The 25,384-nt window shown below is 42.6% G+C and overlaps 1 protein-coding gene across 1 annotated transcript; it reads left to right on the top strand.

Moving 5' to 3' along the window:
* The first annotated feature begins 378 nt into the window (after nucleotides 1–378).
* On the top strand, nucleotides 379–19,687 carry LOC119169824 (SBDS ribosome maturation factor). The gene is made up of 5 exons (XM_075890680.1): nucleotides 379–663; nucleotides 3,654–3,783; nucleotides 8,477–8,677; nucleotides 14,797–14,964; nucleotides 19,195–19,687. Exons 1-5 carry the CDS (start codon nucleotides 536–538, stop codon nucleotides 19,321–19,323), a joined length of 756 nt encoding a protein of 251 aa, XP_075746795.1. The 5' UTR covers nucleotides 379–535; the 3' UTR covers nucleotides 19,324–19,687.
* The last annotated feature ends 5,697 nt before the right edge of the window (nucleotides 19,688–25,384 follow it).

The following is a 25,384-nucleotide window of genomic DNA, read 5'->3' as shown; positions in this document are numbered from 1 at the left end:
TAATAATACTAAAAGACATTCAGAATTTTTTTGCAATAAAATGCACGCTACCACGCATAGGCTGCCCTACATCGTGTAAATCTACGGGTTCCCACGTTTGTCAACCAGTGTGCTATAAATACTCAAGCGCTCTGAACACCTTGCTTAACCAGCAATGTATGGGAAGAAATAGTCACATATATGCCGCCAGTTCACTACAGAATGCAGGCATTCTTATACCAGCGCCTACAAAACAACCGTAAAGAAACAGACGAACAGGTTATAGGTAGCGCCACCTACGGCGAGCGATTGAACGAGAGCGGGGACACGCGCTCCCATAGGAACCCCGCTATCTGAACAGGTCAGGAGTGTAGTAGGTCATGGTCAGGTAGGTGTTCTGTGCTGCAGTCGAAGTACGGCAAGCCGAAGGAATGCAAAATTTTGGAGCACTTTCAAGCAAGTTTTTGAGTAACAGCTCCTGTTCGGGCTCCCACAGTGTATGATAGCCCGATATCGTTTTGGTTTAAACATATCCGACTTTAGGTAAAGGCCCAAAATGTCGATATTTACGCCCACCAACCAGATACGGTTGACTAACGTCGCCGTGGTTCGCATGAAGAAGGGCGGTAAGCGCTTCGAGATTGCCTGCTACAAGAACAAGGTTGTGGCTTGGAGGAACGGCGTGTAAGTACCTTCTCTTCTGTCCTTAGAAGACGTTCGCTCAAGTGCCGTCTGTTTGCGCCAAAGCGAGGCAACTTTAGCACGCTGCGTAACTGTCATACCAGATTGAGTTACTTGTGGTTTTGCCACTAGTATTTTATAAGCGAGACAGGCGTTTTGTTGTCTGTTCACGCCAGTCTTTTCTTTCACAGAGTTTAGAAATGAAACGACAAGAGGTATATGGCCAGTTTTTTAGAGCTTTAACATGTTTTACGTGTCAGAACCGTTAGCATGTCACAGCTTTATGGCAGAACCTTGCCGATGTTTCGTAAGCTTTTGCATTAAACTAATGTTGTGTAAGGGCTTGAAATGATTATCAGAGTGTGCGTATGACACATTTAGGTTGGAATTATGGTGGATTGTTTCTAAATGTGCCAAAATTGCACCACTTCATTCCATGGCACTTGAGCCCCGCCGCGGTGGTCTAGTGGCTAAGGTACTCGGATGCTGACCCGCAGGTCGCGGGTTCGAGTCCCGGCTGCGGCTGCTGCATTTCCGATGGAGGCGGAAATGTTGTAGGCCCGTGTGCTTAGATTTTGGTGCACGTTAAAGAACCCCAGGTGGTCGAAATTTCCAGAGCCTTCCACTACGGCGTCTCTCATAATCATATAGTGGTTTTGAGACGTTAAACCCCACACATCAATCAATCATCCATGGCACTTGACATTCTGATGCATAAAGAGAAAGGGGTAATGGTTAAATTGTGCATGTTTCAGTAATTAGTCTTAGTCAGCGTGTACTAATCCATTTTTAATGGATTCAGTCTGTTCTACTTCTGCGTGGAAACAACTGACAGGCCTAAAATACATGGGCTATTTGTTATGAGTTGTAACTTTTGTGTTGCTCATGGAGTGGGCTACATCAATGACTCATCAAACATGCGAGTGTCTTCTGCAGCAATACGCAGCACGATGAAGTTAAATGAGCTATACTTTTTCTCTCGTAAGATTGTGCAAATGTGGACACTGTCCCAAGTTGAAGTAAGACTTGGAGCGTGACAAGCTTCCACACCTTGTCACGTGAATGTACACACTGTGCTGAACGGGATATGTGCGTGTGTAATCTGAATATCGGATTAAAATAATGTAGGTTTTGCAGTTTCATTTGTGTCCAGCTTGAGTTGTACTATTTGATGATGCAGAATATTTGTTTGCATTTGAATATAGGCGATAACAGGATTTATTGGAGACTACAGAGAGAACATTCGATGTGTAAAATCCAGGACATTTCCAAGTGATTCTGCTCTAGAAGAGGGTCGCTTTTTATGCACACACACCACTCACTGAGAAAAAAAAAATCGTACCAGCCAACTTTGCCTTCGGACAGCTTATAAGTTTATTTTCTTTAATAAGCAAGAAAAATTTATTATTGAAAACTCACATCAGTTTTTCTTCCCTCTTTCTTTTGAATTGATGCACTAGGCCCCTGTGTCTCGTATCGCTAAGGCAGCTCACTACAGGCATGATCATTATGGGGGGGGGGGGGGGTGCTGGTGTTAAATTTGATTACTGCCGTTGTGTTGGTGCATCAGGTGTGATCACCTTTCAATTTAGTATTTACGAAGACCCCACTCAACGAGGTGCATAGTTTAGAATGGTATTCTAATTGTAATAAACTCTAAGCTCTACTGTTTCTTTTTGTTTTTTTTTTTTCTTCTGAACTCCAGGCAGCCTTTAGGATGTCTTGCTTAAATATTGTAGCGATGCTGATGCAGACAGGCAGACAAGCGTCTTTATGAGGGCGAAGTTGTGTCCACGAGTCTAATGACTATGGTCGTCGAGTCCGTGTAGCCGAGTTGCAAAGATTCAACCATCTTCCTCTTTCTCGTTGCCTGAGTGCACGAACGCGTGGCGCATGCCAGCCGGGTCTTGCTAGTGCTCGTGCCACGATAATTGCGGCGGGTTACTTGAACGTGGCCAACCTGTCGCGGCAATATGGAAAGTATGCTTTGTTCAATTTGATATAAAAATATAATTTTTCTCATGTGTTCGTGTTTGGCTTGTCTTGTCAAGTATGCAGACATTTAGAATGTGTGGTGCTCTGCAATAACACATTTCCAATTTAATAAACACTTCACTACATTTTGATATGCTATCAGTGTTTACTGTCAGCGTTTTAGGTAGCAGTTATTCAGTTACAACGGGGATCTTAAACTTGCATTAGACACCGGGCTTCAGTCAAATAATTTATTTCTACAAAGGGCCAGGACAGTGAAGAAGTTGGCAGTGCTGCAATTGAACAAAATGTCAGATAATTTTCCAAGGCATTTACGACATGTCATACATATGGGTCACTTCTGAAGGGGATTTGGAGTCAGTATTCGAGAAACATTCTATGCTGATCTCCACAATAACTTAAAATCTGAGCGCCAATACTCCAGTATAGATTTTTTGCCCCTCGGTTATGTTTTAACAGAAAGTGGCTGCATGGGGTGCTTCATGAAAAAAGTATGCTTAAGACCAACCCTCTAGCTTGCCCGAAGAAAGTGTTATTAATTATGGCAGGCAAGGAAATTTAGCGACATTTATAAATGTCGCAAACAGTCAGATATTGATATAAAAAGTGTGGGACAAAGGCTGTCATGTGTGGGCCGCGTGCTGCTATCAAAACATCCACATGTTTGAGACCCCCATTACAAGCTCCATGGTTTTTTGAACATCCAGAAAATCACTTATGGTGGCAAGCAGTAGAACACACTCACACATGCTCAACATAAGCCCTTTTTCTTTTTTCACCAAGTAGACTTAGCAAACCATGTTTCAGTTTTTTTAGTTCTTTACTCAAGTGTTCTTTCTGGAATATTAACATTCAGTTTGATCAGGCGTAGTCCACTTTTTGAATGGCCCCCGCACAAATCAGTTGAGTAGGGTTGGTAGCATAGTGTCATTTGATGCGTATGATTAGAGCTTTTCACTGACGAGCAGGGTTTTGTTCCTGTACGCTCTTCATCGCAGGGAGAAAGACATTGACGAAGTTCTCCAGATGCACACTGTGTACACGAACGTCTCCAAGGGCCAAGCAGCCAAGAAAGAGGATCTCATCAAGTGCTTTGGTACAGACGACCAGACCAAGATTTGTAAAGAGGTACTGCAGCTTGTTGATGTTCTCCCGTCTCTACTGTACGTGTGCAAAGTTGATTTGTTTTCTTTAGTGTAATGTTGCTGTATAAGTTGCTTTAAAAAAATTGTTATGGTGCCATTGGAACTTTTTTTAAGAGGCAAAAAAAATGGAAGAGTGATCATACTTGGCTGGTTTGTAAACATTAGTATCTCTATACTGCCAGCATCAAAGTGCAGTTGATACCACTTGCTAGCAATGGCCATAACGTGGAGAATCAGTATGGTGGCAGACCCGACATCAGAGATTTGGCTGCACTGGCCATTCTTTGATTATTTCAGAGGCCATGCTGCAGAATGTGTGCCATGTGCTCTAACTACAAGGCACACATTTCATGAGTGGGTGCTGCTTAAAGGCCAATAATGTAGTGAACACTTTCCAGTTTTGTCAACTTATGGAGATCACTTCACTTATGATATTAAGGAGTCTGTTGTGTCTAACAATGAAAATGAGCCCTTAAATGTACAGTTGTTTCTTTCATTCAGTATTATAAGACCTTTTCATTGGCCAAGTAGGAAAGCTTTGGTATCCAGTAGATGGCAAACCTTTCCTCTTCTCTGGCTTTTGTAGGCCAGTGCAATCTAGCTTAAATGTGTTGGCATTATGTGCTGTGCAAGTACTCTGTCCTTTATTATTTTAAAATTTTACACTATGTCCATTCATACAATGTTGTTGAAAAAGGAACTTGTAGTCTTTGGATGCTGTGGTAGCTACATTACGAAAAAAAAATTTGGCGGCACAAATACGTGCACATCAGCAGCTGCAGTGTGTGTGGTATTGTGAAGTATTTAGCTGCCTTGTTTTACACTCCCCAAGAGGCGGCGACACATGTGGATCACCGGCATGTATCTTTCAGAACTACCTGCGTGTTTTGGTGCACTTCGTCCACTGTGTTGGGTCTGCATTAATCTTGTGTGTCCACTGCAGTGGAGTAGCGGTTACCGAACTCAGCTGCTGACCAGAAGTGCATGGTCTCAGTCCCAACCACGGTATTTGCATTTCGATAGAGCTAGATTGAGCGATTTCGTTAGAGCGATATGCTAGAAGCCAGTGTGCTGTGTCGTGTCTGTGCACTCTAATAAACACTAGATGGTCGAAATTTTTGGAGCCCTCCACTGGAGTGTCCCTCTTAATAAACTGGTGCATACGGGGCCTTGAACCATGGATATTATTTGCCTTGCGTATCAAGTTGACAGTGTGGTTCAGCACAGCAGTCGCTGCTCTCGACGAACCTACAGAGTGCACAAGCTTTATGCTTTGCCTCTTTGCCCTGTTAAGCAGTAACATCTGACAGTGACCTCATCAAAGAAGAGATGACGTGGATAGTACTGTGTCAGTCTTAGTGTCATAGTCGGTACATATCGTGGAACCATTAAAAACGTTGAAGTTTCCATGTCACACCATTGAAAGGGCAGTACGAACACAAAAAATCTACAGTCGGGTACAATTTCACAAGTCTCGAGAAGCGACGCCTAGATGACCAAAGCACAGCAGCCGATTGCCTCTGCGACAGAAGTAATAGTCTCACTTATCCTCTCGCCAATGTTTGCCAGAGGTGAAGTCACTGGCTGCCTTAATCATGACGTCTGGCTGGAGTGTGCACCCATTGGGCATCTGCACTTGTGGGCATCTGCACATGTGAAGAAAATGTCATGTACCTCTCAAGTTGTATACGACTTTAGTGCTGTGTGAATGCTTGCTTCAGTATCAAATTTGATATGTTATCAGATAATGTGGCTTGACTTTTAATTGCATGTTTGTTCTTAACGAATTATTTTACACCACGAAATTTCAATGTATTCAAAACAAATGAGTGGTAGGATTTTGCCTCATCAGAATCACCTGTAAAGGTGGTTTCACTGTCATGTGAGGCTTCTATGCCGTGAAACTACGTGTTAGAGGGTAGGCAGCCGTGAGGTCCTACTTCGGAGATGAGCTGGAATGTTACCTGCGCACAGATTATTTATTCCATGTTTGCTCTTTTTTTTAGTTTATAAATGTATTGTATGGCTTTATAAGGGCTAAGTAAAGCAAATTTAAAATATAATGTCCTGCTTTTAACTTGCACTTTATTACTGTTAAAGGTGTGCTAGTATTTGAATATGCTTCAAAAGTACTTGATACATATTACCATTTGCTTTGATTTGACTTCGAACCAAAGGTTGACATTTGCACAAGCTTAGCACTGTTCAATCCCAGCAGTTGCAGTTGCAATGAAATGACACAAAATACCATATTTACTCACATAATTTGTGCACCCCTAATATTTTGCCAGCTTTATGAAAAAAAAAATTTACTTGCAAAAGTTACGCTCCTCGACACGCCCGGGTGAGCTCACTGGCACGCGCACAAAGATACTTTCGACCATTGGAGGCTTTGAATGCGTGCGCTGTGCACGTGCCTCGCCGAACTGGCGAGCGCTATCAAACAGGCTGCGAATGCGAAGCTTTCTTCCTAGGCGTTCCCCCGTACTAGGACGCTGGACTGCTCGAGCATTTGCCTCCCTCGACCTCCCTCTATCTCCCCATCTCTACCATGAGAATGTATGCTCGTGTCATGGCACAGGCGGCTTTCTGCTATGGAGGCGTGCGAGCGCCTGTCACGCCAACAGTTCCCCTCGTTCTCTGCGTCCGCGCTGCAACGAGCGCTTGATTAATTTTAAAAGGCCATCCATCGGTCGTGTGTTTACTGTTTTTTTGCGATGGGCTATGTTATATTATACAGGGTGTTTTTTTTTTAATCAAGGCAGATTTTTTTTAGCTATAATAGTTGAACACCTGTCGTCTTCACAGTCAATTTCTAGGTCCAAGCAGAAAGATATTGCCACAAATTAGATCACTCAGGAATGATTGACAAAAATAATTTAATTAAATCTAGTAGCGCGGTATAGAAACTCAACGATCTCTAAAGTCGCACGTTATATTTTCAATTTTTTAAAACTGTGCTTGCCATATTTTGTGACCTGGAATAACTTTGCCTTATAAAAAACCACCCTAAAATTGATAATAAAGAGTTATTTGAGATATTTTTATTAATCATTTTTAAGTGATCTAATTTGTGGCAAAATGTTTCTGCTCAGCCTAGAAATTGGCTACGAAGACAAGGGCCTGCCTGCCTATTAGTCTTTTAAGGAAAAGTCTGTATTGCTTAGGAAAAAACACCCTGTATGTACAGCAAAATTGAAGCTCGCTGTTTTAAAGTTTGCAAAAAAAAAAAACTGGAACTGTGCCGCCAAGCACTTCTGCGTGAACTTCAACGTGTGCCGATCAGTATGAGAGAAAGCAGATGAGTGTTTGCTTGCTAATACAAGTTTTTTTGTCTTTGAAGCAGGCATTTTCAATTATGTGCGAACGCTTAGGTCCTTCGGTATCGTCCTGTCATAGGACCTAGTTTCTCCAAGCATTGTGGAGAACAGCTTCATGAAAATGGGGCATGCGAACACGCTCATTGGAACGAGGACTATGCGCTTTTGGAAAGACGTGACAGCGGCCGCGATGATTCGCAAGTGGAACTTTTTATCAGTGAATCCAATTAGATTGTGCATGACAGGATCTGACTGGTTAAAGTATGTGCTAATTTTGTTTAATTAACTAATAGAGTTTGTTTATGCTTAAAATAATTTTTTTAATGTGTATACTGTGCGCGTTTGGACCATTGAACTTTATGTTGTATGCATTCACAAAATCCCCGTGTAATTTACACAACCTCTTCTTGGAGCCCCAAAATCCCCCCAAAAGAAGTGCTCAAAGTATGCGAGTGAATACGGTATTAGGGGACTGTGTACTGCGGGATGTCAGCGCAGATGAAAGAACACAAGATGATCGAAATTCCCTGATCCCTACACCATGGCCTGCCTGATCATATGGTGGTTTTGATATCTTAAACCCCAGACATTACTATTATTGGATTCTCGGTTTCTGCTGGCCAGTATTTCTGCTGTTTCATCTCATAATAACTATGGAGCTAAGTGTTAATTTAGTTTTTATAGCATACACCAATTTCTCCCCACCTGTTCAGGATATGCAGAAACTTGCGAGCCTCTTTAGTTTATCAAAATAAGGAATAGCAGCTCTGTTAATCGCTGCTGTGAGTCAGTGCTGGAAGTTTTGATGTTGAACTCCTGATGTTGAAACACAACGATGAAGTACGACAGTAAATAGCATTTAGTATGGCAGTAAATAGCATTTGGTTGTAAAAAAAAAAACAATGAGCGAAATGGCTATAGTAGTCAAAGAGAAGCTCTGTCCTCAACGATCTGTAAGCTCCTAATAGATCGCCACTGTTAACCCTCGGGAATGCTGCTGTTGATGGGAATGGTGGCTGTTTCATAAGTGATCGACCCATCCACAGGCAAAGCCTTTGGTATTTATGGCCACTATTTGGCACTATTGGTTTTTGTTTGAGATGACATTTCACCATTCACACAACCCTACCAAAAACGACCAGCAAATTCTGCGCAGTGTACGTTTGGCACACAGCACAGAGCATTTGTCCAAATTCAACTTGCAGATGTCATCACTGCGTATTCAATGCGAAACCACCCACGATGAAACTACGTTGGTATTTTAGTAGCGCGTACTGCTTACGTATAGAAAGTTTAGCTAGAGTGAAATTGCATTTTGTTTGCTGTCTAACCCACTGCCCATCAATCGACCTCCAGATCCTGACCAAGGGCGAGCTCCAGGTCTCCGAGAAGGAACGCCACAGCCAGCTGGAATCTAGCTTTCGGGACATTGCCACCCTGGTGGCCGACATGTGCATCAACCCGGAGACCAAAAGGCCCTACCCTGTCAGCATTGTCGAGAGGTCCATGAAGGAGGCACACTTCTCGGTGCGGCCCAACAAGAACACCAAGCAGCAGGTGGGTGGCACTTTCTTATACAACTGGAAAATATGCTACAGAGAAATCTTGTCAATTCGACACTCGTTAACTAGGAAAATTATATCTTTTATAGGTGTTCTCTACTCCCGGTCAATGTATGCATTGTTTAATACCGGCAAAATTTTGTTAACTTAGTCTTATTCGACAGCAACCCTGTTAATCGGGCAGACCTCAGAGTGCGCCAACTCCAAAGTGCCACAGAAGTGCAACCCTAACGAATCAAAATGGCTTTCGCGGGCAGTTGAAATGGCCAAAGGCTTTCGGAAAGGTGCGGTTGCCACGTACAGTTGCCTTGTTGATGGGTAGTCTGGTATGGGTTCGGAGCAGGTTTTGAGTTAAGACATTGAGGTCAGTCAAAATGCATTCGTACTGTGAACAAAGTTGCGAATGATGAAAATCTCATCTTAGCTCTGCTGTGGTGCAAAATAATTACTGGATTTACATCTGCATCAACAAAATGAAAGTGCATTGATGTGTTCAACATATATTTATTGTTTTCTTGATGCTTTTGACAGTTTTATATTCGGGACACTCGGACACTTTTTCTAGTCACGTGAAATCAGAGTTAACAAGCTTTTACTGTATATGTTAAACTAGGCTTTTGTGAATAATGTAGCAGCTGAAATATTTGAATGAATATTGCAGTATTCTGGTTTGCTTCAGTCTATATTTGAATTATAGAAAACATTTCGAGGTATGCTAAAATCGCAAATATCTGTCCGCATGTAATCCCTTTTTAAAGGTGGTTTCGCTGTGATGAAGGGGTGCTGTACCGTGAATACACCTATTCAGAGAAATTACGCACTGCTGCGCTGTCTCACCTCAAATCAAAGTAAAGGTATTACTCTCACATCGATTCAGCATAATTCAACTGTAAATGCTTGTTATACTGGCTGTTCTAGTGAATATGATTAATAAGTTTATTTTAAAACCTAGCATATATTATTATTACTTGCATTCTATCAAAAGTCAATTCCTTCTGCTAGTGGAAGTTGCTTCTGATTCAAAACAATTATATTTGCATATGCCTCCCTTCAATTAAAAAATATATATTTTGCATGACAAATATGGTAAGGTTTTATAACAGTTGATATATACATTTGAACCCTCTTATAATGATCCTAGGTATAACTATCAATCGATTATAACGACCGTATTTGGTGCACGTTTGCTATGCTACCCTTTGAAACTGAGTCCACATACAGCGAATATTTATCAAAGCCTCCTACATTTACAATGAACACGGTAGCAGTAAAAGTATAGCGCATACGAAGCAAAAGAATAAAGTTGAAAAATAAAAAACCAAGCACTCTAAAGCATGTGATAGGTGCGCGCTTGCTTGTGCTCTCCTGCAGTTTCCTTGTGACGAAGTTATCACGAACTGCGACGAGCACCGCTCGCAGATTTCAGACATTGCAAGCAAGGTCGTTCATTTTCCATACGTTTCTTCAGTGGCAGAACGGAAGTGGCGAAAAAAGGAGTAAGAGGCATTGTGATACTTGCAGTCGGCTTTCGCACAGCAAACTTTTGACGCTGTTCTCGGCATCTCCGACTGCCGACGATTAACCAACAATGCCTTCAATCCTGAGAAGCCATAAATGCAAGGAGCGATAACTTTTGTCCCATAAAAGTTCACTGTGACGCTCAACTCTGACGCCACCATGGGCCTTTAAATGTTTTCCATCTTTCGGTAATGGCAAAGACCGGTTGATTAGTGATGACTTCCGCGCGGTTGCGGCAGTGCCTTAATAGATAAGCATAAAAAAAAAGTGATGACGAGGTGGTTGGTGGCGATGAACGTGCCATTTCGAGTTTTCGACACATCACCCGCAACCTTACCACAGTAATCTGCAGATAGCTGCTCAGCACAGTGACCGTGGTACAAGCGTGTCATGCTGCCATTCGCAAGTTCGCAGCCGCCGCATCGTGCGAGGCCGTTTGCGTGCGTTTCTCACAAAATTCTTTGTTCTGTAAAACAGCCTGCTTGCCACACCGAGCCACATCTCGAGTGAAGCATGTTTGCAGAACGCACAAATGTGCACACATAATTGGACTGCTAGCAAACTGTCATGCTACGGCGAAAGCTGAGTAAGCGACGTGCTACACCTAAGTAATCATCGTCATCATGACCCAAGTAGCCAGGGTTGATTGGTTGGACGTTGTGATACCACGCTTTAGCGGAACGGCGGGAGTTCATTGCAAACGTGGTTGAATTCACTCGTGAGCATACAGTCATCGTTAGGCGACAAGTGAGGCGAAAAGGTCCAACTTGTCAGCGGTGGCGTTGTCTGCACTTTTTAATAAAAATATACAGAAAGAAAACTGTTTGGTCACTAAGTGTACATTCTTATGGGTGGGTTTATATATGATCTACTGATATAATGACCATTTATCACTGCACTTTTGGGTTCGGCTGTACATACAGATATATATATATATATATTATTTTCAATTGCGATTCAAAATTATTTGACCAAATGAATGAGAGCTGACTGAAAATAACTGATATTCTTGTGTCACTCACTGTTTTTATGTTGTTTTCCTGCATTGCTGTTTTATATCTTGCAAGGTAACAGTAATACTGCTCCAGCTGTTCAGAATCTTTGAGAAATTTGTATAAAAGTCTAATGGTTCCCCTTGCTGAGCAGCCACTTGTTCAAACACCACTTGTTCAATTTGAACCATAGTTTCATACAATAATACCTAGAGAGGAATCTTGTGCTGTAATCGTTGTACCCCCATAGGAATGACGGGAAGTACAGGCTTTGGATTGGACAGCGTTAGCTAGCGAACTGTCTACGAACCTTTTTCTGCAGTTTGTTTTGTTCTTTGTGCAGCGTGGATAGTGGGCTGCTGTGCCTTTGTTGCAGTGCCTTTGTTGTTCACTGGGGTTACAAACTGCTAGGTCTTTTGATTTCGTGCAATGTTTGAGCTTTACAAGTCGTATTTGACAGCTTAAGTAAAGCGTCGTCCACTCACCACTGCGCATATGTAGTGTTCCATGCCAGTGCGAAATACTGTATTGAGTTCATGTTTCTTCAAAAGTGTGCCCTGCGAAAACTCATTTAAATCGATTCGAAAACAACAGTGAAACTAAGTAGATGCACTGTCACGCTCCTCTCACTCAGCGTCGCAATGAAATGAGGTGCATCAGAGCAGGGCAGACTCCTTGGACAGACTCGCCTGGCACCGGAGCAGACAAAACGTTTAGTGTCTCTCACTTAATACTGTACTGTTATTTCCATAAATAGATATGTGTATTTTCGAGGAAACAACAAGCATGTTTGTTTTCAAGTGTTGTAAGAAATAATTCATTATATTTTGATGCCAAATCTGGAACATGACAGCAAAGTAATGCGCATCTTTGTGGTTAAATTTGCCCAGGTTTCACTTCTACTCCACTGTTCTAGAAACCTTTTGCATTAAGTATTATGTACAAAAGACTGAAGCAATTTGCAATTAAATATAACTTCATACAGGGGTGCAACAACTGTGCCAATTTGATACCATTCCCCATTGTTGTGGCGAGCTGTGCCAAAACCTTGAAATTTGCTTGAATTATGCCAAAATGCCCGACTAGCCACAAAATTATCCCAGGTGCTCTAATTTCACTGAGGAATGGAGGCCACATTGGCCACCTGCACTTTGCATCATCATTCAAACCAAGTGTGCAGACCCTAATCCTAAACCACAGTGCAAGTTGTTTACTCGTTTGGTGACGACATTCCTGAGGTGCAATCGATCAGTAAAAGTATAAGATGAAGTTACAATGCCGCGCACCCATCGGTCCACTGACCACAGCGAATATCTATCGGTGGGACGACAGAACTTCAAGCTGAAAAAATAAAAAATCATTGCCGTAGCCACAAATGCTTCGTGGGAAGTATGAATATTCTAGTCGGCAAATGGGAACATCGTCGACGTGCTGTGAATGCCATCATTGCCATAGCCGTGGTGCATAAAACATTTTTCTGGCTTGAAGTTGCGCCATCTCGGCAATAGATATCCAACGCCATCGCCAGTCCAACGAGCGCATGTCGTTGTTACTTTACCTGGTTCTACACGCGTGGCAAGTGAGCCAAGAAGTTGTGTGCTAAACCTTACCCCACCGTGAAACAAGAGGTGGGGGTGTAGCGGTTCGAGAATTGCTTCACCTTGTTCTAATTCGCGCAAAACGCTGTTTAAGCCGCCTTCACTGCAGTACACCACTGTTCAGCAGAGAAGTCTTATGATTTGGAAGGAGCTGTTAGCGCTAGTCACACAACACATCACATTTTGTTCAATTATTCAAGCGTGTATGCGCTGCATAATTGCGAGTATAACTTATGATCACTGACGTGTAAAAAGGTTACTGGCAATAATTTGGAGCAGCAATTGGAATTTCTGGTGCTCTAAGGAAAAAAAGTCGCAGCTTCGCCACAAATGCGAAGCAATGAACACAATAGCAACAAATTGAAAGATCGCACGCAGAATGGAATGCAACTCCAAATGTGCCCCACGTTTCTCACGTGCAAATGACGCGCAAAACATACTCACAGGTAGAGATGCACGGGAATAAGCGTTTCAGTTGTTACTTCGTTTCTGAAAAGCGTGCACTTTTCACAACAGGAGACTGCAATGATTGCAGTGACCTTTGTGCACCCGGTAACTACAACATAATTGTTCCAGGTAAAGCCAGAGGCCAGCTAAGACGTACGATCCTTTCCTCCTCCCCACCTAGAGATAAGGTCACAAGGGAGCGTCTTTCCCCTCCTCTAAGTGGGGCAAAGTGTGCGTGTAAGATTAGACCGCACGCCGCCGTGCAATGTGGCGTGGCGCGCTCATTGCGCCATCTCGCTGGTAATGCTGAAAACACGATGATACTACCCTCAGATGCCCGTGAGCAGCGGTAAGTGGTAGATATAGCTTGCCGTTTGAACGGTGAAGGACGTGCTCCTTGGTTGCTCAGTGGTTAAAGCCTCGCACTCACGATTGAGAGGACCCATGTTTGATTCCGTGTGCTGAAGTCTTTTTCTGTTTTTTTTTTTTCTTGCATTTTCGTATATATAGGGACGTATACCTATACGGTCAGTGACGCCGACGCCGGCGGCAAAATCCAGTTGAGAGTGTCTATATAATTCATATCGCAATAAAAACTTGTGTGCCAATTTTATTTTCATCACCCCTACTGCTTAGTTTTGCGAATCTCTCGAACTCCAAGGTAACCAGCTTGGCAGTGCCGCATATGAATTTGTAGAGTCGGTCAAAAGATTCGGCAGGTGCAGCAAATGCTAATGTGGACTCGTCTGTTCAGGAGGGTAATTCAGAATAGTACCTTTTACTGAAATAGCATTGCTCATCTTCATTCTGCAGAATTTGGGTAGGTTGAACGTTTTGTAGATAAATTTTTTTCGAAACATAAGCGTTCCTTTCATACTGCTCCAAATTTGGTCTGTCATGATAAAAAAATTGTTTTTTTTTGTTACCCATAACCTTCTCCAAAGTCGGATTTAAGTGCCCCAGAAGTAACGTTGTGCTCTCCGAAAATTGCTCCAAATTTGATTTGGGATGTTGCACGGGTGCTGTATATCACCTTGTTCTACACGCGGCCAACAAGCGTTGCAAATGTCAAGAACGTGATCCATCTGTTTTACACACGGTCAACAAGCGTCGCGAATCTCAAGAACGTGATCCATCTGATGCAGATTCGAAGCCTGTGCCCATGGGAGTACAAGCACCGCTGAAATAGCCAGTGTAGACACGAGTGTCGAATTCCCCTGAGACAATTGTTGTACGAAACTCTGTGGTTTGATCAGTCTAAAAGCTGGTTTTATATTGTTGGCATTGAAGAATCAAGGTAAGCTTACCAATTTCTTTAGAAAGCAGTAACTGTTTTCTTATTTTATTGGCTCCATCGTGCTTATTTACTAACGTTTGAATGCTTGGCTCGTATCAAATGTATTCTCCATGTCTGTGATGGTCATTGTAGACAGATTCGAACACACTTGCTTTCAGCAAGTTACCTTCTTCCCTGTTCTTGTTCGGTGTCAAGCTTGAAAGAATATTCTAGTGAAAACGTGCCGTAATAGAACTTAACTCACTTAACCGTCCTTCTACAGGCTCTAGAGGCCATCCGTCAGCTGAAGGAAGTGATGCCTCTGGAGCGGTCACAGATGAAGCTACGCGTGGTGTTGCCCCATGGCAAGAACGTGCGACCACGCCTGGAAGCACTCGCCTCATCTGTCGAGATGGCCACCATTCACGGAGACACGGGCACACTCGAGATGGTCAGTGCGTCGTTATTAGCGTATTTGATGTAGATGGTAATTTGACAAAATTGTGCCACGGTCATCCTCTTTTTTTTCTCCTACACAAAAAGCTGCAGTGCACAGCTTTAGCGTAGTAATCAGTTTTCTACTTGCTATCGTTCAAATATCCACTTACTATCTGTCAGTTACATGCACACACACTACTTTGTCATGTGTTAGCATGACTTAATGGCAAATCAGCTCTGGAAATTCAATTAAGGTGAAAAAATGTTACCTGCCGTGTTATAGTACAAAGCTAGATTAAAATTCATATGGATTTCTTGGAAAGAATGCTTCCTCCTTGACCAAGAGTTTGTTCTGGCCAAGGCTTTGAACTCAAGACAGACTTTCCTGGCCAGTTGCTCTGTGATCCAGCTGATCAAGAGGCTAGCGAATCTCAGTGCAAGCACAATTAGCTAGCCTGCAATTGTTGCAAGAGAGGCCTTTTAGGGTGTTAGAGCAGTTTGAGCAAGTGCAGCTGGTTTTCTTTAATCCCCATTGATCCACATAATTGATTGTTTTAGAAAAAAAAGCTCGTGTTGTACTTGAGATTTAATGCGACACTAAAGGCAATTCATGTCAGAGTGACAGCTCAATGTATGACAATGTCGATCAGGGCAATATTAAAAGCAGTGCCCTACTTACCGAGAAATCAAGCTAAATGTACCGCATGATGGGTGGGACCCACGAGTGGAATAGTTTGAAAATGATATCGATGATGGTCAGAGCGATCGACCACAATCAATTTCTAGTATTCAAACTTGCACCAATAAAAAAAGAACCTTCCATGTATCAAGAGATGTAATAAAATGCTGCTTGTTCGTTTCTGTGAAAGGAAAGAATGGCCTGGTGTTACTACAGGGAAGGGTGCGAGTGGTTCAAAAATTTTCTTCTCTCCGGGTTAGGCTGGATAGGTGGTGCCATTTAGCTACAGTGGCTAGAATGAGAAAATGTGACGAACGGCAAGCGGCTCCTATGGGAGGCGCTGAAGCCTGAGGAGAGGGAACCACGTGGGGGAGCTCTCTCCCACATTCACGTCACTGAAGCTTCACCACACCAAAACGCACGCCGTTTCTTTTCGTTCAGTGCCATGTGCGTGCGGTTAATTTTACAGATCTGCATGCATAGTTCCCCCCCCCCCCGCCCCGTTTTTTGTAGTCATGCTACTGACGCAGAGTTACTGTTTCGTGCCTAGGTGTACAACAGGATGCAAGTTTAATAAGATTAAAATGTTCTTGTTTGGTGTAGCGAAGGGCATAGCCTTGCTTGCACAGAGGAAACGTGCTGTTACTCACACCGGAAGAAAATTGTGCAGTGTGCAAACTCCACTTCAACGATGGTTTCATTTTTAGATATTTCGAGCACACTGTGAATGGTGAGCTCATCCGCATTGACAGAACCAGGCCTGCACTGCTTGTGGAAGCAGTTTCAACTCAGTACCCGAATCTTCCTGCCTATTGCTCAAAGAGGCTACCACCGGAAAGAAAGTGCTTTACAAAGTCTGAAAAGCACGCCCCACCGAAGAAGAAACGTGCACAGTAAACTGGCGCGTCACCAAGTATATGCTGAGAACGCTATCAATAATGTGGACTTTGACAGTGATTCGTACAAGCCCCCGGCTGTGGCGGCTGTGTTCCCGATGGAGGCAGAAATGCTGTAGGCCCATTTGCTCAGATTTGGATGCACGGTAAAGAACCCCAGGTGGTAGAAATTTCTGGAGCCCTCCACTGCGGCGTTTCTCACAATCATATGGTGGTTTTGGGACGTTAAAGCCCACATATTCATAAATCGATTCGTATATGCAGTTTGAAAATCTCGACTTATTGTCGCCTTCCTGGGGAAAGCATACGTTCAGTGTATCTCCTCTAATTGTTGGTTACAGCGTGTGTGAATCCAGAAAAGATGAAAGCATCTTGTTTGCCAGGAAGTTGGTTGTTTTCACACAAGAAGAAAGCACGGTGAAGCAAGAAGTGTTTGTGAAAGGAGTGCAGACACTGCACACGATGCATGTGATGACCCTGCCTCACTGCTTGGGCGGGTAGACTCTCTGTGTGCTCAGGGGCTGGAACTCCTGAAGAATTTGTTTGCCATCGGCAACAAAAGGTACGTGGTCACTGGTACAGTAATATCCATTTCAAAAAGTCAGCGAAATGCACAAAAGAAAAAATATGTTTCATGTAAGGATCTTGGGGAAAGCCTCCTCAAAGATCTGCGGGGAAACAACACAGTCATACTTGGGCGAGAGAAAAAGACATCTGAAACTTAGCCGTGTAACATGATCAATGGGGCCACATGGCTGCTTTCTAACCTATGCAGCTGCATCTACATCTTTTTGTTTGTGTTTGAACGAGTCTACAATAAAGTGTGTTGTGTTGATCCACACATTCTTTTTCATTAAGAGCTTAATAGACCAATGAAGATTGCAAAAAACTAATATCTCGCTGATTGCATTTAGTTGAGACCATTCTACATCTGTGCCAGCTTCTGCAATCTGTTCACATCATAGTACCATCAGATATCAACAAGCTACTACATGCAAAATGTGTAACCACGCTAGCAAAAAAAAAAGTGAAATAGAGTAACGAAATGCGCCGATACGCAGCCTTCCCAATGCTCCTGCTTCAAGCGCACGACGTGAATACGGGCTGCAGCACCATCTTTCCTTTCGATTTCCTGCGAAGCGGCACGACCGATTGTAATTTAGCCATTGTAATTAGCACAGCTTGGTTGAACCAAACAAGCAGAATCGTGGCCTCTGAGATGGCAGAAAATTGTTCAGTGGCCGTTCTTGCTGCTGTGGATCCCACTACTTTCGCTCTGCTGCTACTAGTGTCAGGGGCTGCGCAGTAGAGCCGGGCAACATTGTGGATAGCAACGGTGACATCAAACGGACACTTTCAGACGGGAGATTTGAACTGCGCCAACGCGATGCGGAGCACTAAAACGTGATTTTATTTCAAAATAAGCACTTTCTTGGCGCAAAAGTAGCACTACAAGGTTTCTGGACTGCTATTTCAGCAATCAACATAGACTTAATATTTGCCTTTAGTGTCCCTTTTAAAATGATGTTGCATGTCACGTTCACACTCTAATGATCTATGAATAGCAAGACAAACTTGAAGCATAAAAATTGTACTTAATGTGTGCACCATTAAACTCTCACGACCTGCAGACCCGCTATGGCTTTGTGTGCTGAGCGTATATTCCCAGTGGATGTGTTGGCTGAGCACTGTTGCTCATGGTTTGTCACACTTCGGTAGTAATCAATCTGGAAATTGTATAAGCTGAGGGCCGCTTGTCTGGCTGGTTTGGTACAATAGTGGCCAACGATTGGCACATTGGCTGTTCTAATGACGTAATGTGACAGGCATGTATAACGCATTTGTGTTTTTAGGGGTCTGCAAATGTTTGAGTTTCAAATTTAATCAAATAACACCTAATCAAATAATTCGACAGGACAAGTATCTAAAATGCTAATGAAGCTAGTGCTGCAACTTAGATCAGGTGAAATGGCTAAAATCTAGGCTTGTGCGAATAGTGAATTTTAGGTTCGAAGCGTATTCACAGTGAAAAGTGATTTTGGTCCATTAATTTCTTTGAATAGAATATATGATGTATAAAGAAAGACAAGTGTACTTATCATGACCTAACTAACCTGCACAATATTTTTGTGAACAAGGCCTCTATGCAAGACCTTTCTTTCCTTTTTCCATTAAAAAAAAGTTGAGACAACTCTTAGAAGTGGCAGGATTTGATTTTGAGACGGATGCAAGTGATAACCTGTAAAATACATAACATTATTCAATACAGCTAGTGTCTATAAGCCGGCAAAACAAGCTTTTAATCTTGAAAAATGATCAATTCATTTGAGGATAATATGTTCATTTAAAGGGACTCTGCAACAGTTTTTCAAGAAATAGACTCGCTAAAGAAGCTTATTGCCTTGTGAATTAACGGTCGCAAAAATTTTTAGAATCTGTCCAGTATGAGCGGAGTCTCAAAGATTTGCTGCATGCTGCAATTGCATTCTCTCTTCTCGCCCCGACGAAAGCGCTTGAAATAAAGGGAGAGATTCCATCATTAAGCAGCATGCGTGTTTATTAAGTACTACGCACAGCATTTTTAACTGCAGATGAGGTACGGACATGTAGGGACTGCAGCCAGAATAGTGTGTGCCAGTCATCTCGCGTGCATGCACTGGTTGCGTAGGTGCTCCTGACAGACCCGGGCAACTTCAGGCAAGTGGACGAGCTTGTGAGCAAGGAGAGCAGAGGTCGTGGTCAGCTGGAGGTCATCAGCCTCAAGGAAATCCAGGAAGGAGATGAGCTGCTCGAGTGATCACCTCACATCGTCAGCCGCAGTCCTTGCATCACACTTACTGAGGTGTGCCCTTCAGGGACCATGGCTGTATCATTAAGACTGGTACCTTGTGTTGGCCGAGGCTAAATGATTCGAAGAAACTTTTAAACGTTGTTGCATGTTGATTGTATTCAAATTAGTGTCTTGGTGATCATGCCAGTATAGAGACGTGCTCGGAAATGAAGCATTTTTCTTGAGTGTAGGTGTTGTGTGGCGGGGCATGTCACGGGGGGCATAAATGTATTATATGCAAAGGTGGTTTAGGTGAGGAGCATGAAAAAATGTAAAAATTGTAATGTATTTCTCGCTGTGAAGAAAACAAATAAAATTTTACAAATCAGTGCACCGCCTGCTTTTTTTTCCCATCTTGTAGGCTATTGCACACATGTCTTCAGTTTGGGTCACATTTGAAATCTGCAAGGTGCACTTGACTGATCTGAAATGCCATGCAGCTGTGCATTTTACCCGGGCCACACATAACATGACAATACCTTAAATCCAGTATTCACCTTAGTCTTGTATATGTTAATGCTAATAATCAAAACAAGCATATTAAATTTGCTTGATTGTGCGTTATAATTCAAGATATAGCGGCGCTCCTCATAGTACCTAGGTTTGATTGTACTATAAGAATTTGAGCCTTAATTCTTTAAGTTTTTTTTCGGGCTGCTGATAAAAAACACAAAACCCCATTGCAACTAATGAAGACACCTTTGAATTCCAAGGCATATTGCAATATAATCTTGAGCGGATAATTTGAAGCGGCGGTCAGCACCAGTCCGATTCGAAAACTTTGGATGCAGTGTGCCAATGCCCGATCCAGATTTCACCGCAAAACTGCGGGAACAACTCTTAAGATATTGAATATTCCCATGAAAAGCCAATGTTGCATTGATATCTAAGCTCGCTGTTCAGACGTGCATAAAATTTGGCACTTTTGTTGCATCTGTGCTTGAAAAAAAGGCTTTCTGCAATGCAAAGAAAGCATGTGTTCCTTTCAGGCGTCATTTATCATGGTAAAAGCAAAAAAAAACTTCTTGATATTAGATTTATGCAAAGCTTGTTGTCTTGGCTAACCAGGCACGAAGCTACATTTATTCGATGCAGTGCTGTACCTGCATCGCCTTTCAGTACAGGACATGAGACAAGTGAAGTCTAAAAACTATTTATCTGCTTATTTGATCAATATATTCTTTAATAAAGCACACTGTACTTAAATATCATAAGGTGCACTGAGGAAATGCCCTTGTCTAAGATTTCTTTGCATTTGAGATATTTGCCATGTACCTGTTAGAGGCCATGACTTAGAGGCCATGAAACGGTCACCCAACAATTTGCAATTATCAGCGAAATCTTTAAGTAGAGGGTCTATTATGCCTATGCAGATATAAAAAAAGAACTGCCAGGACTGTGTGAAACGCGCAGCACTGTCGCAACGAAAGCTGGAAGAGCGGACTTTCAAAGCCTTTTCTGATCATTTTTTGGGTAACTGCTGCAAGCAGACTTGCTGGGTGCACACTGCGCCATAAGTAATGATAATTTTTGTGTAGTAGACTGGTGTTTACTATGCTATCCTTTCTAACTATTTGGAGAAACATGTTATCCACTACATACTTGCAAGAAATTTTGTGCAAATTTTTTATGCAGTGGCGGACGATGATGAATTATGCCTGAAGTGGGTATGCGCCACATGTAATAAGTGATCAAGAACAAGCTTTTGTAATGAGTTGGAACATTGGACGACCCAATCATTATGCAATTCACATAGTGTGATGTCTGGTTGTTCCTTTGATGTTCTAAAACACCTTATTACTCATAATAGTGAGATTCCTTTCCTGACATCAAACCTGCCTATAAGGCCAGTTAGGAAACGAGTTACAAGACCCGGCGTGCCTCATTGGTAGAATCCTGGGCTGGCATGCAGCAGACTCTGGTTCGAATCCCATTGTGTCCTTGGTGTTTTTTATTTAGTTTTTTTCTCATTTCTTGATATACTGGTTTTGGACACCGGCGGACAACTACAGCGCTGCAGATGACTCCTGTTCTGCTCTCATAACAGCTTTTGCTGTAAAAGGTATTTCTGAGTATAACAGGCCCTAGATATCACCAGCTGCAAATCTCAGCCCCCTGCAGCAACTGCCATTTTGCTATGACGCCTGTGGCTTCACATACAGCAAGGTGTGGTGCTGTTGTCTGCTGCTGGTTTGAGCAACTGCAGATCGTTCACTTTCTGTGCCAAGCAGAAGAAATCTCTATGTTCTCTCGCGCACTGCTGATCATAGAAAAATGTCGTTCGCTGGAATGCAGATGCTCGCACAGCCAAATGCTTGTTACCTCACGGCTCACAAGTGCTTCAGTGTTGCCCGACTTTCAGGTCGCACACGCGTTTGCAAATACTCAGTAATAAGTTAAGAGCTCAATCAAATGTGCTAAAATTCTGCCAGCTTATAATACCCACGACGTTATTTGAGAATACGACCATTTCGTCGTCGGCAGCTGGTGAAACGGGCGCGAGCCACCAAAGTAATCTGGGAACACTGGTCTCTCTATTGTTCGCCTTGTCTGCCTAAGCTGGGGACATTTTTGGGGAATGTGACCTCACCGTGCTCCGCTTTATTACCCGAGGATCTGTCCCCTGTGTGAATACCCCTTAAGGGAGCACTGGTCTCTACACCAAAAAATTCATTGAAGAATCAGTTTTTCAAGAACATTACTTTTGGAATTACTCAATTACTCTCATTATCTACTATAGTTCAGGTGTAACACCAATTTAAAAACACGTAGGTCACCGAATCTTTTGCCAGTGTTGACACTAAACCAACATATTCAGTGATACCACTCTTGCGTTTCACTGCCTTAGGGTCTTCTGATTGTAGCTAACTAATGTTCTGCGAGTGCACATGTGCACACACATTGGTGCTTCTCCACAATTAAATGCCACATTTGTTTTCTCCATTCTTTCTGAATACTAATTTTGCACGCCAAGCAAGACATTTACTGCAATTTATTGGTTGCTATCATGGGTAGATGCAGATAGAACTTAAAATTCTTTTCTACAGCATGAAGTTAAGAGTTCGGAGTGCAAGACATCGCAAGTAAACTTTAATTATTTTGGTTTTAAAATTTTTGAAATATATCTTTTATGCCTTCTGTACGACCACTGCATGGCCATTTTCAAAACTATGGCATTCAACGTGCTGTAAAAAAAGCAATGAATATGCAGTCATTAAAATGCTGCCTTTATTACGAGCCTTGTGCTTTTTCTATTGATGAATAAGACACTTGTAATGGAGGCGAAAATGTTGTAGGCCTGTGTGCTCTGATTTGGGTGGACGTTAAAGAACCCCAGTGATCGAAATTTCCGGAGCCCTCCACTACGGCGTCTCTCATAACCATATGGTGGTTTTAAGACGTTAAACCCCACATATGAAATCAATCAATAAGTAATTTGTATATTTCTGCAAGGTGACTCATATGCCCCGCCGCGGTGGTCTAGTGGCTAAGGTACTCGGCTGCTGACCCGCAGGTCACGGGATTGAATCCCGGCTGTGGCGGCTGCATTTCCGATGGAGGCAGAAATGTGGTGGTTTTGGGACGTTAAACCCCACAAATCAATCAATCAAGGTGATTTATACCTGCCAAGTCTCCCGGATTGGCCGGGAGACTGCCGGATTTTGACCGTTTCTTCCGTTTGTAAGGTTGTCAGGTAAATCATTCGGAAATCAAACTTTCTGTATGTGATCTGGCCGCATTGACAAAAAAGCAGCTCAATCCACTCCAGGCTTTTCGAACCTACCACATTTTATTATAAATGAATTTGAGGCATTCGTCTAAACGTACAGTAGAATCTCTGATGTGAAACCGCGGAAGATACGAATTCATCGAATTCCCCAGCCAAATTCCACTATGTCTAAATTTGAGTAAGAATAAGTCACTAAGTCTAATTTCTAATGTTTCGAACACATTTTCTAATACCGGCCATTGATATGAACTTTAGTACGGAAACCACAGAACGACGGCCAAGAGCAGCGTACTCGAAGCTTCTGAAGTATGTGTGCAAGCAGTGCGCACACTGGCACTGTCTTCTACAGTGCGTGTGATTGTCATAGCCACAAGCGCTGCGGACAAAACCGCGGTCGTTCTTGACACGATCATGTATGGCAACGACGTAACTGGCAGAACCATGAAAGTGTGCGCGCGTCCAACGCTCAATCAGTCAAAGCAACGCTGCTTTCCACAAACTCTGCAGACAAAACCGCAGCAGATGCGATCATAGATGGCATAAAGCGTCTAATTTGAAGGTACATGTGCAGCCAAGCACACAAGGATTGAAAAAGAAAGTATATCGTTTGCCGCAACTGCCGTGCACGAAACCGCGGTTGCAGTGATGTGATGGGGATCTACGAGGGCACGCAGCTAATGTAGCGGTAGATTAAAGGCAGTAAATACGTCAGAAAAAAAAGGCCAGACGCATTTGGGCATTCCTGTCAAAAGAATCAAGTAGTGAACAAAGCTTTGACCAGTGCTTTTGTGGCAGCCAGCTGCGCCATCCCGTCCGTTCACGTATGTCCCAGGAAGACATATGCGAGTTGTTTTGACGGAAATAGATTCTGCTTGTTGTGTTGATCCTTTGAGACTATCAACTTGGTGGGAAACCCTACCCTCGTGTGTTCGGCCTCTTCAAGCCACAATGCTGATGCTGGCGCTTGTAATTAAGACCCCACCCCACCCCTTTTTGTTTTTTGAAATGTTTTTGTTTGTTTGTTTGTCCTTGTGTTTTTATTTTTGGTGCTGAAAAAAAAATTGGGTAAAAAATTTGGTAACCCCCCTGTTGTGAAAATCTCCCGGATTCAGAATCCTTGAACTTAGCAGCTATGGTTGATTATTACTCTAGTGAAGTAACAACAAAAGATCTTGTCATTTTAATTATAGAACGGGATAATGAAACTAGAGAGAAAAACAGCATCTTTAAAATCGAGAGAAAAAACTAAAGCCAGCCAACTTCTACCAAATGCCGTTCGAAAACAGATACATAAGAAAAGCTTTAAAAAGACCCCACAACACTTTTTCCAAGTAACCATGGTATGAGTTTGGTAAAAGAACCTATTGCCTCATAGACAGACTGCAACAAAGTTTTCTTTAGAATCCATTCGGTATGAGAGGAGTTACCAAGATTTGTCGCATACTGCAATTGCTGTACTGAAAGCTAAGCAAGGAAGTATGGTGTGGGAAAAGAAAATATGTCACACGTACCTTGTGGTCTTAAGCACTTCATTTTTTTTTTTTTGTTCAAACGCATAAATTTTCAGTGTGGTCGCTGATGCACGCAGGGACAGGTTGCGGCCTCTTGAGTAACTCCCAAGCACGCTATGCTCAAATCAGCCCTTGGTGTGATAATTGGGCCTATGATGCAATGATTTTTGAATATGAAGCATCATTTGTCAATAAAAAAGAAAGTGATGTTCTAGCTGACTGATAATTTATTGCGAATTCCAGGCCATGTTCTGCGTTATAGTATTTGGCTCGCATATTCTTAGTATCCCCGTCTACTGGTCCTCAACATTTCCCGACCATGCTAAGAAATTGTTTCAGAGCCCCTTCGAAACCCAAGTCCCCCATAATGTGATTTTCCGCTTTGTCCACTGTCGGAGGCACTTCACCTGGTTTTGCACTGCCTTCATGATTAACTCACCTTGGAGCAAGCTAACACGTCATGTGACAATTTCATCATGCAACATTACATAGCGTGTCGTGACAGTGATGCGATGATAATGTCCAAAATTTCTGCAACTTGTCTTATATGTGGTGATGTCGTCAAGTGATCATTATTTGTTTCTATCACTTGTTTCATTCCTGACGCTGCTGAGAGTCAGTTTTCACATTTGATGAGGTTTCTGAGGCTTTCACCTTATCAGACTTGGTCATTTGCTCACTCTTAGTGAGCTAATGACAAATGATGCAACTTTTTTTTTTCGAATTGTCTCTCCCCTTAGAGTGATAAGGAGAGATGCGATTCAGAACAAACTTCCGTTTACGTGCA

Source organism: Rhipicephalus microplus, chromosome 3, assembly GCF_043290135.1.
Source record: "Rhipicephalus microplus isolate Deutch F79 chromosome 3, USDA_Rmic, whole genome shotgun sequence".
Lineage (NCBI taxonomy): Eukaryota > Metazoa > Arthropoda > Arachnida > Ixodida > Ixodidae > Rhipicephalus > Rhipicephalus microplus.
The sequence above is the reverse complement of the archived record's forward strand: the minus strand, read 5'-3'. Positions and strand labels throughout refer to the sequence as shown.